The 18,131-nt window shown below is 45.7% G+C and overlaps 1 protein-coding gene across 2 annotated transcripts in view; it reads right to left on the bottom strand.

Moving 5' to 3' along the window:
- Snx29 (sorting nexin 29) overlaps positions 1 to 18,131 on the bottom strand; it is a 412,124-nt gene that overhangs the window by 380,433 nt on the left and 13,560 nt on the right. For both annotated transcript variants that reach the window (XM_041676439.1, XM_041676440.1), the window contains exons 2-3: positions 16,136 to 16,197; positions 13,824 to 13,876 (exon numbers count right to left, since the gene is read on the bottom strand). In XM_041676439.1, the coding sequence (XP_041532373.1) occupies positions 13,824 to 13,876; positions 16,136 to 16,197 (115 nt within the window). The remainder of the gene's footprint in view (positions 1 to 13,823; positions 13,877 to 16,135; positions 16,198 to 18,131) is intronic.

Raw genomic sequence — 18,131 nt, 5'->3', positions numbered from 1 at the left:
TTGTTCTGGGCTCTGGAAACACAAAAGGTGGGGGAAAAGGTGGGACACAGTGACACACACCTTTAATCCCAGCTCTCAGGAGGCAGAGGCAGTTGGATCTCTGAGTTCAAGGTCAACCTCACCTGTTGTCAGGTCAGACAAGATTACAGAGAGAGAGAGAGAGAGAGAGAGAGAGAGAGAGAGAGAGAGAGAGAGAGAGAGACCTGCCTCAAAACTAGATAGATAAACAGACAGAAAGATAGAGTGATTTAAGAAAAGAAAAGAATCACAACAGAGTAGGAGACACAGAAAGGGCCTTACCCCAAAGCTTCTGCACTGTTCTAACTGAGAAAAGTAAGGCCAGAGACCACACGAAACATTTCAGTGCCTCAGAAATTGAAAGAAATTAGACCAGGGTGGCATGGGGAATGGAAATAGGCACAGCCCAGCCAACATTCTGTGATCGGATGGCAGTAGCCTCAATATGACAAAAAAGGCAGCAAATTAGGCAGAGGGGCCCAGTGCAAAGAACCCCCACCCCAAACACCCCACCACCTGGCTCAACTTTGACTAACTTCAAGGATATCCGCTCCACCCATCACCATATCCGACACAGTCCCGCTCCAGGGGGCTGTCGCTATATGGGTGATGAAACATTTTCACATTTATTACCTCAGTAACTCCCCAACAATGCTAGGAGCCCTGATGGGGTAGGTTCTATTATCTCCAGATCTAACTCCCTGATGGGGTAGGTTCTATTATCTATCTCCAGCTCAATTCCTGGCCTCTCGGATGGTCTTTCCTGAAACACCAGTAGCCAGCATGGCCTGGGCCAGTACATGCTCCCCATGTGCTCCCACACGCTCCCCAATGCTTACAAAGCACGAGTCCCAGGATCCACCCACAATGAGACAACCCTCGTTGTGGAGCAGTTGTCACTCCTAAACATTAGCCATGTGTCTGCCACTCCTCTATGACAAACAGGCATGCAAGTATTTGAGGGCTTCCTAAAAGCTGGGACAGACACAGAATTGTCTGAAATCCACAGAAACCAAAGTTAGAGCAAGACAAGGGTGCTGTCTTAGGAGAAACAACTCTAGACAGGGTTGAGGATTCTTTGTAATTAATGGAGGTCCCTAGCTTAAAAGGAATCTCTGCAAACTCAACCACCCATTTAACAATCCCTGGCAGTTTGCGTGGCTCCAAAGAATAGGTCAGGAACTGCCTGGCCAACCCCAGATAAAACCAGGCCCCTTAGGGGAATGAAAGCAGGCAAGCAGCAAGCCTGTGTTTTGGAGGGTCCAGTTGCATCAGCAGCCCAACCTCCCAAACACACAGAGGTCACAACTACGTTAACAGCAGAAACACCCAGGTTAGTGCCACTCCTATAATGACTTATCACAATGCCAAGTCAGAGACGAGTCCATGTCAACATCCTCTAGGTCCCTGTGAACCTCTCTATTTGACTTAGGCATGTGTCTATTTGTGATCTAGTATTCAACTGTCTACACATCCCTCCAGGAAGGCTTCCTGGGTGCTTTTACCCTGTGTTCCTTTCTAAGGCACTCTTAGTAGTTGGTATTGGAGTTCCATGTTTCTCCTGCTGACTGAGCACTGCCCCCACACTGCAGACAATGTGATCCAAATGGTCCTTCCCCTTGGGGTGGAGAGCACAGGGTTGGGGCTGTATAGTTCAGTGAGAGACGCATCTCAGGGGAGCTCTCATAGCTTGTAACTCAAGTCCCTAGGACCAGGGAGTCAGAGAAGGGACACCTGCACACACAGTCTACCCTTTAGGGGTGTGGGCACATACAGGAGTCTACCCTTTAGGGCTGTGGGCACACACAAGAGTTTATCCTTTAAGGTGTGGGCACACAGAGAGGCTCCCTGCATGGCCAGGTCAGGGAAGGTTTCCACTGTTTCCTGCCCTTGCTTGTACGGTGCTAATTCCTACAAGATCAAAGAAGCACCTGCTTTTGTCCATGTATTTTTCTTAGCTGAATCTGTATTTCCCAGAATTCCCTCTGCCAAAAGTTCTTTAAGTTCACTGTGAAAGGCTGACTGCCTCAATGGCATTGTATCATATCTAACTTACATTCCAAGTTAATGAGTTGGGATGTATTAATGAGTGAGGCTCTTAATTTTTTTAAAAAAGCATCATTCAGTAACACCACCCAGGTTTGCAGGCAAACAGCTGTTCATAGAATGAACCGCTAAATGGAGTACTATTTAACATGCACAAAGCTGAGCTCAATCCACCACACAAGCCAGGAAAGGTGGTTTGTGTCACACTACATGCCATGGAGGATCAGAAACTCAAGGTCAGCTTCAACTACGTAGCCAGCTGAAACCAGCATGGGCTACATGAGACTCTGTCTCAAAGAAATAAACCTGGGCATGGTGGCACAGCCCTTCAAATCCATCACTCGGGAGGCAGAGGCATGCAGATTCGAGTTCAAGGCCAGCCTGGTCTATATAGAGTGTTCCAAGACAGCCAGAACTACACAGAAAAACCTGTCTCAAAACATATAAAAATAAAAATTAAATAAATAAAATAAAGGCTTCTTTGCAGTGTCCTTCCTTACCTTTCCATTTCTGTACTGACTGCCATGACCAAAAGCAATCTGGGGAGGAGTTTACTTCATCACGAAAGGAAGCAGAGGCAAAGGAAGAATGCCGCTTACTGGTTTTCTGTCTGTTTTTCTTAGAGAACCCAGATACGCCTGCCCAGAGGTGGCACACACAGTGGGCTTGGTCCACCCACACTGGTTATTAATCAATAAAATGTCCCGTAGACCTGCCTCCAGGCCAAGTTGAGGGAGGCTATTTCTCAGCTGAGGTTTCCTCTTTCCAAATGGCCCTGGCATGTGTCAGTTAGCAAACGACAATAACAACAAAGGCAGCATACTGCAGATACTCCGGAAACGTCTGACGATGGAATAATGGGGGCAAACGCTCCATTTCTAGGCTGCATCCCCAGCCCTTGAGGGCTTGTGGGAGAGAGTTTGGTTTTTCTTGAGACAAAGACTCATTCTATTATCTGTGTTGGGTTGGAACTCACTTTGTTAGCTTCAAACTCATGGCATTTTCTCTGCCTCAACTCCCAACTGCAGAAGTTACAGACATCAGCCACCATTCTTAGCTTCTGGGGGTGGAGGTGAAGGAGGTAGAGGAGGTGGTGGAGGAGGAGGCAGTGAAGGTGGAAGCAATGGAGGTGGTGGAGGAGGTGATGGTGGAGGAGGTGTTGGTGATGGTTCTAAGAATTAAACCTAAAACCTCAAGCATGCTAGGCAAAAACTCTACCATAGACTGACATCTCAGCCCCACACAGAGACCCTTTTGAGAAAACCAAATGCAACCTCAAAACTGAACAAGACTGACCCTGTTTATAAAGCTCCAATGTTAACTGGGACAGAGTCAATAGCATCCCTAAAATCAACCAATGAAAGCACTGGCTAGCATAGAGGTAAGATGAAGTCTGTCTGTTACCCTTCTCAAACCAAGGCAGGACATGATGACCATTTGAAAAGGGTCATGTCCTACATGTATGAATTAAGTCTGTGAGAGGTTCACACCCTTTGCCCATGAACTTCATTAGCAAACACACACAAACACACACTAGACTACAATCTATATGAGATAAAGATTGAATAATAAAAATGGTGTTATTTACACTACTGAAAAGGTAGTTCTAAATGCTTAGCACTAAAGGAAGCAGCTAAACAAATGGCAGTGTATCTGTTGAGCCTGAAAACATGCACAGGAGCAGCTGAGCATTGGGCAGGTGGGCAGTGAAAAGACAGCAGGGGCTGAGACTAAGTCCACGCCTCACCGTGCCGGGCACTGCACTCCAGCTCTGAGTAGAACTACCCAGCGAAACAATGACTAGCTGGGCTCTTGCCTTCACATTTTCCTGTATTCACTCCTTCTCTGAGGCACTGAAAAAGGCCAGAATACCACTACTCAATCATAAAGATTGAACAAGCTTTGTTTGAAGGCAGAAATGAGGGGGAATAACTAAAACATGTAGGGAGCTTGAGCATTTTGTTTTAATTTTTTTAGATCTCTTATTTTTATGTGTACAGAAGTTTTGCCAGCATGTATGATTGCACCATGCTGGTGCCTGGTGCCACAGATGTCAGCAGAGGAGCGTCAGATAGCCTGGAATTGGAATTAGATGGTTGTGCAGCACCATGTGGGTGTCAGGAACTGAACCCAGATCCTCTGCAAGAACAAGTGCTCTTAACCACTGAGCCATTTCTCCAGCCCCTGTTTTATTTCTTAAGGCTCTTATACCAGTTGTGGCAGCACACACCTTTAATCCCAGTGCTCAGGAGGTAGAGGCAGGCAGATTTCTCTGAGTTCAAGGGCAGCCTGGTCTACATGAAGAGCTCTAGAACAGTTATAAAAAAAGGGGGGGGCGGAGAACAGGCTCTTTCTAGGTAGCCCAGGCTGACTTCAAACTCACTATGTAATGAAGGCCAGTTTCAAGTCTCAGCAACCTCCTCCCCAGCCTCTTGACTGCTAAGATTATAGATATGAGCTATCATGCTCAGCTTGAAAATAATGTTTTTTAAGCTTTACTTTAAAATATTAAATTAAAACAAGCAAATATACAGATGGAGAGTAGCATGTTTCAGGCCAGTACATGGCTCAGTGGGAAAAGGACCTGCACCCAAGCTTGACAACTTGACATCAGTTCTAAGGATTCAAATGGAGGAGAGAACAAACTCCCCAAAATTGTCTGCTAACCTCCACATATGTCCATACAGAAAATAAATATGCAAAAAATGCTTATAAAACAAATAAAATACTGCAAAAAACATCAAAAGTTATTTTATTGCAGTTTAATTACTTTGTGTACATGCACACCCACACATGACACAGCACACATGCAGAAGTCAGGAGACAACTTGTGGGATTTGGTTCTCCCCTTCCACCATGTGGGTCCCAAGGATCAAACTTGGATCATGAGGCATGGTAGCAAGAGCCTGTACCTGCTGGGCCATCTTGATAGCCCAAGAGTTACTATTTCAAGTAAAGAAAAATGGATATGCTGGCTACTTTCATGTCAACTTGACACAAGATAAGAGTCATTTGGAAGAGACTCTAAGTTGAAAAAATGCACCTGTGTGTTTGTGCCTGTATGTGCTCATGTATGTGTGTATGTAGAAGTGTGTGCTTGTGTATGTGGGTGTATATGTATGTGCATGTATATTTTATATATGTGTGTGTGCTCTGTGTGTGTCTGTGTGAAGTGGTTTATGTGCATCTAGAGGCCCGAGGTCAACCTTGGTTGTCATTCTTTGGGAACTATCCTCCTTGCATTTGAGACAGGCTCTTCCACTAAAACTGGAACTCACAGTTCTGCTAGGTTAGCTGGCAGGCAGACTCCAGGGGTCCTGCAGTGTGTCTCCCATAACTGGGATCACAGGCATGCGCTACTATGCCCAGCTTTGTGCGCTGGTGCTGACGACCAGAACTCCGGTCCCCATGCTTGTACAGCAAGCACTTCACAGACTGAGCTGATCCTCAGCTACCACATTAGTTTTCTTAATGTCCTTCCCAACATCTTTACAGCATGACCAGAAGAGACAGTACTTTTGGAATTCCACCTCCAGCAAAACTCTGAACAAATATAGAAGGTGAGGTTGGGGATATGGCTCAGTTGCAGAATGCTTGTCAAGTATGCTCAAAGCCCTGGGTTCCATCTTCAGCACCACCTAAACTGCATGATGGTGTAGGCCTGTAATCACAGCCTCAGGAGGTAAAGGCAGGAAGGTCATCCTTAGCTACACAGGGAGTCCAAAGCAAGTCCAGACTGTAAGATGCTCTTTGCAATAAGTTACCAAATAATAAATAATACGGTTACTAAAAGAACTTGTGTCATTTCTGTCTTAGTCTCTTTTCTGACGCTAAGATAAGGGAGAAAGGGCTGGACTTACAGTGCAGTATGGAGGGAAGCACGGCAACAGGAATTGCAGGCAGCTGCAGAAAACGCAGCAGTGCTCACTTTGTCACATTATGTTCCCATACACTAACTCCAGTTACAACTCCCTTCACCTACTCTTCACCACCACTTCCTCTCTGTCCCTCACAAGAACGGTCTTCCAAGACAACAACCAACATGACAAAATAAAATATAATACGATGACGCAAAAACCATCACATCGCAGCTGGACAAGGCATCCCAACAGAAGGAAGAAAACCCAAGTGCACAGGACCCACTCATTCCCACACTCAGGAGTCACATAAAAATACTATGCCAAAAGCTATAAAATATATGCAGAAAACCTGGTACAGACCAATGTAGGCCCCATGCTTGCAGTTCAGTCTCTGTGAGTTCATGTGCACCTTGCTCGGCTGATTAAGCGTGGCTAGTTCTCCTGGTGTCCTCCAGCCTCTCTGGCTCTTAGACTCTGTCTGCTCCTCTTCCTTAGAGTTCTCTGAGCTCTGAGAGGGATTTGATGGAGACCTCCATTTAGAGGTATGTGTTCAAAGGACTCTCTTTCCACATGCCTGCCTGTGGTCTCTGTCTGCTGCAAGGGGAAACTTCTCTGATGATGACAGAATAACGCACTGGTCTAAGTACAGCCGAACATCACTAGAAGTCATTTTAGCCGGGCGGTGGTGGCGCATGCCTTTAATCCCAGCACTTGGGAGGCAGAGGCAGGCAGATCTCTGTGAGTTCGAGACCAGCCTGGTCTACAAGAGCTAGTTCCAGGACAGACTCCAAAACCACAGAGAAACCCTGTCTCGAAAAACAAAAAAAAAAAAAACAAAAACAAAAAAAAAAGTCATTTTATTAGCTGGGTGGTAATGGAACACACCTTTAATCCCAGCACCCAGGAGGCAGAGACAGGGGGAATGTCTATGAGTTTGAGATCAATCTGGTCTACAGAGGTATTTCCAGGTTCTGTGGGACAATGATGATCTTGTATCCTGTAAAGATTCATCAGTTGTATTGCTTTAATAAGGCACTGATTGGCCAGTAGCCAGACAGAAAGTAGAGGTGGGGTGACAAGAACAGGAAAATTCTGGGAAGAGAAAAGGGTCAGTCTACAGTTGTAATCCAGATGCAGAGGAAGCAAGATAAGAATGCCTCACTGATAAAAGGTACCAAGCCAAGTGGCTAACAGAGATAAGAATTATGGGCTAATAAGAGTCATAAGAGTTGATAAGAAGCCTGAGCTAATAGGCCAACCAGTTTATAATTAATATAGACCTCTGTGTGTCTCTTTGGGACTGAATGATTGCAGGACCGGCGGGACAAAAACCTCTGTCAACAGTCAGGGCTAACCAGAAAAACCATGTCTCAAACACACACACACACACACACACACACACACACACACACACACACACACACGAGCATGCACGTGCACACAAGAGAGAGAGAGAGAGAGTCATTTTATTGATTTTTGTTTTGTTTTGTTTTGTTTTTCGAAACAGGGTTTCTCTGTAGCTTTGGAGCCTGTCCTGGAACTAGCTCTTATAGAACAGGCTGGCCTTGAACTCACAGAGATCTGCCTGCCTCTGCCTCCCAAGTGCTGGGATTAAAGGCGTGCGCCACCACCGCCTGGCCGGCTATACTTTTTTTTAAAGACAAGTAGTGTTTGGTTTTACTGTAGGTCTCTGGGCTATCTAGTTCACAGTTCTTGGTGAATGGGTTCTACCTGTGGAATGGAGCATTACAACAAACAGACACTGGTTGGCTACTCAAGTTCTGTGCCACCACTGCCCTAGGCAATGTCATGAATGCACGACAAATTGTAGGTACAGAGTTTTGTGACTGTGCTGGTGTTTCTGTTTCTCTTTCCCATACTGAAGAGACTAGACGCAGGAGTGAAGCCTCCATGCAGGCATCAGCTCGGATTCTCCATGCGGAATAGCTGTGTGGGTGTTGGCCTAGGCAATGGGGCCCCATTGTCAGTTTGTGACGAACAACTCACTGTTTTAGCAACAGCCTTGGTCATCTGGGGATTTCCACGGGACTCTCTTGGCCAACAACTCAACTGAACGCAATGCAGTAACTATACTTGAGGACTCATTTGGTAACAAGAGATGGCCAGTTGGGACTCCATATCCCCCATTATTAGAACACTTCATTAAGATTGCTTTCATATATTTTATGAAATTTCCACTACACTGACTTAGATTTCCATAACATCGCTCAAATACCCTCAATGATGCTTACTGATATGCCCCCATGGCTTGCTCAGCTTGGTTCTTATTTATTTATTTATTTATTTATTTATTTATTATTTTGTGTACAATATTCTGTCTGTGTGTATGTCTGCAGGCCAGAAGAGGGCACCAGACCTCATTACAGATGGCTGTGAGCCACCATGTGGTTGCCAGGAATTGAACTCAGGACCTTTGTAAGAGCAGACAATGTTCTTAACCACTGAGCCATCACTCCAGCCCCTCAGTTTGCTTCTTTATGTAACCCTGTTGTGGGACAATGGTCTTTTATCCTGCCACTTGTATTTTAATAAAACACTGATTGGCTAGTGACTAGGCAGGAAGTATAGGCAGGACAACCAGGCAGGAAGTAGAGGCAGGACAACCAGAATGGGAGAATTCTGGGAAGAGGAAAGAGCCAGTCTGCAGTTGTCACCTAGCCGCCAAAGAAGATGAGAATGCCTCACTGAAAAAGGTACCAAGCCATGTAGCTAACATAGACCAGAATAATGGGCCAATTTAAGATGTAAGAATTAGTTAATAAGAAGCCTGAGCAAATAGGCCAACCAGTTTATAATTAATGTAGACCTCTGTGTGTTTCTTTAGGACTGAATGGCTGCAGGACCAGGGGAGTCAGAAACCTCTGTCAACATAACCCGGCACCACCTGTCCAGGGATGGCACTGACCACTTGGGCTGGCCCTCCTCCATTAGTCACCAATCAAGGAAATATCCCACAGACTTGGCTCTGAGGGAGGCATTCTCTCAACTGAGGTTCCCTCTTCCCAGATAACCCTACCTTGTGGAAATTGACAGAAAATCCACCAGCACACTTTTCCAGGACAGCAGAGAGGTATGTACAACACACAAGTTCGTACGTCCATCCACTTTACCCTTTCCTCGTACCTTCATATTGAATGTTACCTCTGCCCAAGCACAACCTGTAGCCCCTCCACCCACCCATTTATTCACTAATGCTACGGTCACCTCTGTACCATCTAATTATAGGTCACTGTGATTGTCACCACAATTTACATGTCCAAACTCAACTCAGTGTTCTGTAGGCAACCGTCCTCTCATGTGGCGTCTCAAACACAGAACAGTGCCCTCCAACACCCCCTCAGCAGCAGGATACCCAGAGTCCTCTGAATTTTAATTAACTACCCAAAAATGCAGGTGTGCCCGGCATAAAGCAAAAATGTAGGCTGGGCATGGTGGCACACACCTTTAATCCCAGCACTCAGGAGGCAGAAGCAAGTGGATCTCTGTGAGTTCGAGGTGAGCTGGTCTACAGAGCAAAAACGTTGAATCCATTAAGTTCTTCCTAAGTGTGCCCAGCAAATGCCACTATAGATAAGCACCACCCTAGTCCACATCCTCTGGTGTTCCTATCACAGGAGAGGCTTGGAGAGACAAGTGCAGCCCAAAATTACACACCCAGTTGCAGTAACTTGTGCCCACGGTAGGCCTGAAGGTATGTAGACTCCAGAGACCATGCTGCATGCTAGTTGCCTCTCATCGTCACCAAATAAACATGTGGAGTCTAGAAGAATGAGGTTTGCATGTGTCCACTGTGCTCCTTCTCAGCAACCATCATTTACACCCTAGACAAATGTTTATTTAAATTTAGATATGAAAATGTGCTCAGATTTCTTAAATATCCAAGAGTTCTACATCTGCTAAAAACACTCTTTTTCCAGGAAGGAATCAACTCATAGTCAAGTATGCTAGTACATGCTTGTTTTGCTAGCACAGGGAGAAGGAGGTAAGAGGCCACCTGTTCAAGATTAGCCTGGGTTACACAGTCAGACAAGGCTACCCTGGGCTGAGGATGTAGAACACCTACATAACACATGTAAGCTCTTGGATTACATTCCCAGTATCATATGTACAAAATATTTTTTCTAATCTTGTTAATAAACAAAAAGATACAGGGCTGGTGGCTTACCCCTGTAGTAGAATACCTGTATAGCAAGTGTGAGACTCCTGGTTCTATCATCAATGTAAAGTAAAAAATAAAAATTAAAAACCTATGTGGGGGAAGTATCAGATCCAATTAACCAAACCCAGAAGTTTTCCCAGGCCAATAAGAATATGGCATCCAGTTAACACCTTTGACTAAAGAGAGGCTGGTGGGAAGCATGAGACACACTAAAGATAAAAGTCACATGACGAATACAGAGGCATTTAAAATGGGAAAATGCAACCAGGTAGTGGTGGCACACACCTTTAATCTGGCACTCAGAAAGCAGAGGCCAACCCAGCCTATAATTCCCAAAGGGAAAGGGTTCCCCTGACGTGGTGTGAAATGAGCATTCCTCCATGGCGGGTACTCTTCACAGTGAACAAGGCCCATGAAATGCTAAGGCTGAGGTAAGCCAGGCGAGAGCCCAAGTGGAAAAAGAAGACCTTACTCCTAACTGGACCCTGAGTGCCTACTTCCTCGGGAAGTCATCCAGGGGATCCCAGAGCTTACTACTCCAGGCTATACCACTCCTGGTGAGTGACTAATCCTCAGTGTCAACGTGACTAGATTTAGAATCACCATGGAAAAGTAGTCTAGAGGGAAGACCCATCCTGGTCATGCACAGTCCCATGGGCTGAAGTCCCAGAGCAAACCAAAAGGAGAGAGCTGCACAGCAGCATTCCCCTTGCCAGGTCCCAGACTGCAGATGGGTGGCTGAGTCCATGGTCACAGGTGACCTCCTGCTGTTCTGAAGCCTCAGATCGTTTCATTAGCTATAGACCTTGAAGCTGCCCGGAGGGGGTGATGGGCAAAAGGAAGTGGACAAAGTCAAGTGTTCTGAGAGAAGGCTGAGGGAACTGGCGTGTCTGGAAGTAGAGAGAGCTTAGGAAGGAGTGCCAGAGAGAGAATGCTCATCTAGTGCAGGCAGGCATGTTGAGGACAAATAGCTACCAGGGGAGAAAAGGGGAGGCTACACTGTGTGAAGTAGAGCTCAAGACAGTAGGCAGGCCAAATGCAGACCAGGGAGTAGCTGCAAGACTCCTGTCTCCCCATGGCAGCCAACATTCCCTCTGGAGGGGAAGAGGGCTCCTGCAGCCAGGCAAGCTTGCAATGATGACAGAACTCAAGAAACCTTAGGCAACAGGACCTAGTTGGAGAATAATGGTCACTGGGGCATTGTCCCCTCTCAGGAGCCCTTTCTGCTTCCCAGATGCAGGACGAGCAGCTTGCACCATCATGCACCAGACACAGTGACTGGGGACTATTACCTCCAAAGCCATGAGTCACCGTGTTTCCTCTTTTTACTTCTCTTGGAAAGCCTATCACAGGAACCAAAATGTTGACAAACACACTATCTGGGCACCATCATTAGCCTCTCTAGAAAAGGCACAATGTTACTAGTTTAGGCTGTCCTAAAGATGCAATGTCAACACAGCACCAAGCAATAGTAATTGATGACTAATACTACCAATACCTAGCCACAGCCAACAGCCAGAGCAGCCGGAATCAACTTTTTCTTCTTTTTTTTTTAAGTGTATGTGTATGTCTGTGTGTACATACCTTTATGCGTGGTACCCACAGAGGCCAGGAGAGTACATAAGATCCCCTGGTACTGAAGTGATAGGCAGTTGTGAGTCACCTGACATAGATGTTGAGAATCAAACTTGGGTCCTCTGCAAAAACAGTAAATGCTCTAACCTGCTGAGCCATTTCTCCAGCCAGGAACTAACTTTTTAAAATCTACTATTCAACAGCGTTTTTACGGTGTGTGTGTGTGTGTGTGTGTGTGTGTGTGTGTGTGTAGGTGGGCATACAAATCATAGCAAGCATGTCGAAGTCAGATGACAATAGAGAGAGTTTGTTCTCTTCTTTCACCTCTGGGTATCTGAGATCAAATTCAGGTCATAAGGTGCCACAGCCAGAGACATCTTGCCAGCACGAACATTAAGATCTTACCTAAGAAAAGGTGCAGCTGTTATGTAGGAACACAATCATCTGACATTATGTGGTGATATTTTGTTTGTGCTTTAACAAATAAAGCTTGCCTGAAGATCAAAGTGTGGAGCTAGCCACACTAGTTAGCCATAGAGACCAGGTAGCGGTCACATTTAATCCCAACACTCGGGAGACAGAGGCAGACAGATCTTTGTGAGTTCGAGGCCACCTGGGCTACATGAGATTGAATCAGTCTAAAAGAGAAAGAGAAACAAGCAGTAGAGAAGGGAAATGATATGGCTGGGCAGAGAAAATATACGGCAGGAGGAGACAGAAGCTCAGGATCCAGTCTGAAGTTTTGCAGAGAAGGCATTCAGTCTGAGGATTCCTAGAGACAGGATACCCCATTTGTTCTGATGATTTTGTGGGGTGAGAACTAGGAGCTGGTTGCTCTGCTTCTCTGATCTTTCAGCTTTTACCCCCTAATATCTGACTCAGGGTTTTTATTATTCAGACCAAGTATAAACTGTACTACGGAGGACAGATATCTCTCGGGAAATGAACAGCACAATGATGAAGGAAAGTGAACACACATATACTACACACACACTGCACACAGACCTGAGTGTGTGCACACTATACACACTGTGTGCACAGGTGCACTGCACAGAAACACGCACATGCACACACACTGCACACATATGCATACATACATTACACATACACACACTGCACACATATGCTCATTACTGCACATACATGTACATGCACACACACACTGCACAGAAACACGCACATGCACACACTGCACACATACACACACATATACACACACACATTACACAGACACACACTGCACACATATGCTCATTACTGCACATACATGTACATGCACACACACACTGCACAGAAACACGCACATGCACATACACTGCACACATACACACACATATACACACACACACATTACACAGACACACACTGCACACATATGCTCATTACTGCACATACATGAACATGCACACACACTGCACAGAAACACGCACATGCACACATACACACACATTACACAGACACACACTGCACACATGTGCTCATTACTGCACATACATCCACATGCACACACGCACACTGCACACACATGCACAGACACTGTACACACACACTACACAAAGTCATGCTGGTCTGTCACAGAGGCAGACACAGCAGCCTCTGTTCTTGGCACCTTTTCATGAACGGTAAAGTGGTTTTTGAAAATCACCTGTTTTCTGAGCATGGTGCACATGTCTGTAAACTCACTACTGGCAGAGCTAAGGCCCCTAACAGTACTAGGGGTTCAGGAGAGAGAGTTCAGCAGGTAAAAGCATTGCCACCGAAGCCTGTCCAACCTGAGTTCGACCCCAGAGTCTATGATGGAAGGAGAGAACCAACACCCAAAAGTTGCTAACCTACATACATGTATTGTGGCATGTGAGCACTTGCACTCACACATACTATAATACATAAACCAAAAAAAAAAAATTGAGCCAGGTGATGGTGGCACATACCTTTAATCCTGGCACTCAGGAGGCAGATGCAAGCAGATCTCTGTGAGTTCGAGGCCAGCCTGGTCTACAAGAGCTAGTTCCAGGACAGGCTCCAAAGCTACAGAGAAACCTGTCTCGAAAAACCAAAGAGAAAGAGTGAGAGAGAGAGAGAGAGAGAAAGAGAGAGAGAGAAAGAGAGGAAGACAATGAGGATGACAAAAAGTAAGACCTCACCTGCTGTCAGAGTCCGAAGCGATCTCCTTTCTCCCTCCAAAGCGGATCTGGCACTGCAGAGAAAGAGAATGCTGAGGTCAGCTGCTAGGCTGAGACGGAGACATCACAGAACAGCCCACAAGGTCTTCAGATACAGTGGGGACAGAGGCCCTGGTACTTCAAAAGTAAGAAGACAACACTCTGGCCTCAGACTCCTCTTACAGGAAGCCTAGTCTCCCCCTTGACTCCAGGAAGTGGGCAAACTAGGCAGACAGGAGCGCAGGCCCTGCAGTTACCAGGGAGCTCTCTGGCGCTGAGAACCTCCATGCCTGTGCTGATGGCTCTTCTTGACAGAGCCCCAAAGGGTTAGACTGTGTCAAATGACAGCCACCTTGTTGTGCTGAGCAGCTCTGCCAGGCTGGGTGGATGGGAAAGCTACCTGTTTAAAATCAGAGCTACAATGCTACCCTAACCATTTCAGCCATGAACCCAGTCCACACAGTCACCTCACCTTCACCTCTGTCGTTGTTGGTTTGATCTGCTTTGTTTTGAGACAGTCTCACTCTGCATCCAATTCACAGCCAATTCTGTGACCAAATTCACAGCAATCTTGGGATTACATACATGTATACACTCCCAGCTCACTATTCCATGTTAAAGACAGAATCTTTTTTATGGGTAGCAAACTTGCATCCTATGAGACTTAGGATTAAAAACTACATACAATCAAAAAAGGATACTGTTATCAGAATTTGTGACTTGCCAAGTGGTATATTTTAATTGTAGGTAAATGATAGATAAATACATTTGCTGTTTTTTGTTTTTTAAGATAAATATCACAGTTCAACCCCTCAGAATAACCGAGAAGTTGTGACCAGAAGCCCCAACCTGCTTCTTTAGGTGCTACATGAACAGCCACTGAACTCATTCCTTGTCTTGCTGTCTTGTGTTCTGGATTAACTGCAGACCAAACTCTACCTGTGCTAACAAGTATGATTCATCCAGCATCCCGTGCAGAGGGAGGGCCAGACTCCAGGGGAGAAGAGACGACCTTAGGCCTATAAATTCTATGACCAAAAGCAACCTGAGCAAGAAAGGGTTTATTTCATCGGGCATGTCCACATCGCAATCATCACCAAGGGAAATTGGTGCAGAAAACTGAGGTAGGAACTGAAGCAGAAGCCATGGAACACACGGCTCACTGGCTTACTCTGCCTGGCTTGCTCAGCCTTTCTAACAGCACCCAGGACCTCCTGCTGAGGGTTGGCATCTGCCCCTATGAGCTGGGCCCTCCTCCATCAATCATTAATCAAGATAACACACTACAGACTCACCTACAGTCCACCTGATGAAGGCATTTTCTCAACTGAGGTTCTCCTTCCCAGGTAATAATTCTAGCTTGTATCATGTTAACAAAAGTCTGACCAGCACAGGGACACACTCAGAAAAGGCAGACAAATCTGGCAGCTGAAAAGAATGTGGAACTCCCTCAACCTATTCACCACACGAGGCTCCCTCAACTTCCAAGCAAACATTGGATTCTCTGGCCCCACTTCAACATTTAATCCACAAACTCTATAAGGTCTTTCCCTCCTTGTAATCACATGCCAATAACAGTCAGCAGTCCCTTCCGAGAGCGATTCTTCAGTCTCCTTACTAACTGATGTTTGAGTGAGCTGCTGATCTCTCAGCTTCACTCAGTGCCGTGATCTGTAGAGTGGAAACAGTCACAGGAACTCCTCTGTCAGTGCTGAAGAATTCACTGTAAGGTTGACATGTGATGACAGCTAGCATTACAGTGTCAGGCAAGCCAGCATCAGCAGCCACAGCAGCGTATCAGGAAGCCAGCACAGCTGCTGGCAACAGAGGCTCGGGGCATTTGTACTTTGGGAGTCGTAACTGCAAGCCAGCACCTATGAAGAGCTGCCCTAAAACAAATCTGCTGGGAAATCAAATTCTGAAATGAAGACAGTCATTGCTAAAGGATAGACTTTGAAACTCCAAACCAATAACTTCCTCTATCCCTACTCTTACTGCCTTCCCTGCTCAGTCATTCCCTAAGGAAACTCTTTGTTTAGCCATTCTCTGAAACAGCTGGACTTGGTGGTACACAGCCGTAATTCCAGCAGTTGGGAGGCTGAGGTGAAAGTACAAGGCCAATACACGTTACTTAGGGAGTTCAAGGCCACCCTGGGTGACCTGCTGAACCTAGTCTCAAAACAAACCCAAAACCATTCCCAGACACAAAATAAAGCTGTGCACATAAAAGGGAAGAAATGACTTCTACGTTACCTTCGGACATTCACACAAAAGGCTGCTGTGTGCATTCTTACCTGCTTCACTGCGTCCAGCAGTCGCTCCAGCAGGAATTGCCTTTTGTCATCATTCTGTGACCCTGAAATAAAATGGGGTTTAATTACTTCTATTTGATAACTAGACTCTGATTAAGGCTTTCTGGCACGCGATGCCAAGCTCAGTGACACAACACGGGCTTTTAATCCCAGCACTCAGGAGGTAAAGGCAAGAGGATCTCTGTGAGTTTGAGACCAGCCTGGTCTACATAAGCAAATTCCAGGATAGCCAGAACTACAGAGACTCTGTCTCAAAAGAGAAAAAAAAAAAAAGGCTTTCTGACATTTGACATAATACATGGCTGTCCACAAACAAGCCCAGTCCTTAATTCATCTTTAACAAAGTAAGTGGACAAACTGGGCACTAACAATCTATACCACTACAATGAGGTACTACATCACAGGAAAACAGTTAAACGCAGTTTCCACAGATTGAATGTATCAGTTTCTTTGTTGTGATACTACTGATACTTTAGGGAATGTAGCAATGTCCCTGGCATCTACTCAGTGGATACCATTAGCATGTGCGCACAGACACACACACACACACACACACACACACACACATATAAAAATAACCATGCCAACTGTAGAAATAATCAGGCTAGCTAAGGATAAAACAATTACATTTTATTTATTATAAGGGAAAAAACTCAAGAAACAGGAAACAAGAAGTCCAATCACAGCAATGTCCTGCTGGGAAAAGATGCAGAGTGCACACGGAGGTGCACACCTTTTTACCTGGGTCCCAGTGAAGTCACACCTTAACTAAGACCCACCTCTTAAAGATTATTGGCTAGCAATGCTTTCCCCATCACACACACACACACACACACACACACACACACACACACACACACAGAGTTGGCTTCCTACATTGTTCCTACATTGTCAAACATGTCCTGGAGGGTAGGGCTGCCCCTACCCATGAAGTAGCATGTAAGTTGCCTGGAATAGCAGGCACTGTCCTTGGATGGTCTTACTACCTTTTCCCCTACTATCAGCTAGACAGGCTGGGAAACCTAGTTGCTAACTTTCTCAGCTATTGCTGACATTACAGAGTTGGTCAATGATGTCTGGGGATGTGACCCAGTCGACAGAATGCTAGCCTAGCATGTGTGGGGCCCTGGGTTCAGCACCTCATGAACCAGAAATAGTGGACACACCAATTATTAGAAAGTGGATGCAGGATGGTCGGGAATTCAAGGTCTTCCTTAGCTACAAAAGGAGTCTGGGGTCAGCCTAGATTGATTATCTGAGACCGTGTCTTAAAAATAAACAAACATCAACAGGTTGGTCAGTAAGAAGCAAGCAAGAGTGTGCTTGGTATGCTATCCCCTGCGAAATGGCGAAGGGTGTCGCTCCTTCCTCAATCCTCATGCCTGGGTTACTTTACCACTCTGAGCCAGAGCAGTCCTTTGCCCATTGAACTACATGCCCAAAGGGAAATCCAGGAGAACCACAAAGGAGCCTCCTGGTACCTTTGTGTGCCTGGCAGTGAGATGCTAAGTCAATACCACAAATAATTCTCATCAATCAAAAAACACATCTGTTCAAACCACCATAGGTGCTTGGTCGGTTTGTTACAGTCAAATAAATTCCCAAATGATTCCCACTAGAACAAGGCACACGCAGAATGTTTACTAAGGAGCTTTAGGGAAGGGGCCTTCAGCACCAGGTAGACCACTAACAGGTGGCATAGATGCTCAATAAGAGGCCGGGAGGCACCAATCAACAGAGTTAGGCTGTAGATAGCAATGCCCCAGTCACAGAGCAGTCACTTTGAACAACAGGAAAAGAACTACTCAGTGTCCTCAATCCTGGGCCACACCAGGAGAATTGTTGGAGACACGGGAATGAAAAGGTATAAAGTCATTTTCTCATATATTAGGAAGAGAAGGTGGTGCGTAAGCATACGAGTAATAAACAGTGATGGAGACAGGAAAAAACCACAACAATAAAGCAGGAAGAGAGGACC

This window comes from Microtus oregoni, unplaced genomic scaffold (assembly GCF_018167655.1).
Source record: "Microtus oregoni isolate MIOR12 unplaced genomic scaffold, Mior012 000027F_ref0000203, whole genome shotgun sequence".
Lineage (NCBI taxonomy): Eukaryota > Metazoa > Chordata > Mammalia > Rodentia > Cricetidae > Microtus > Microtus oregoni.
The sequence above is the reverse complement of the archived record's forward strand: the minus strand, read 5'-3'. Positions and strand labels throughout refer to the sequence as shown.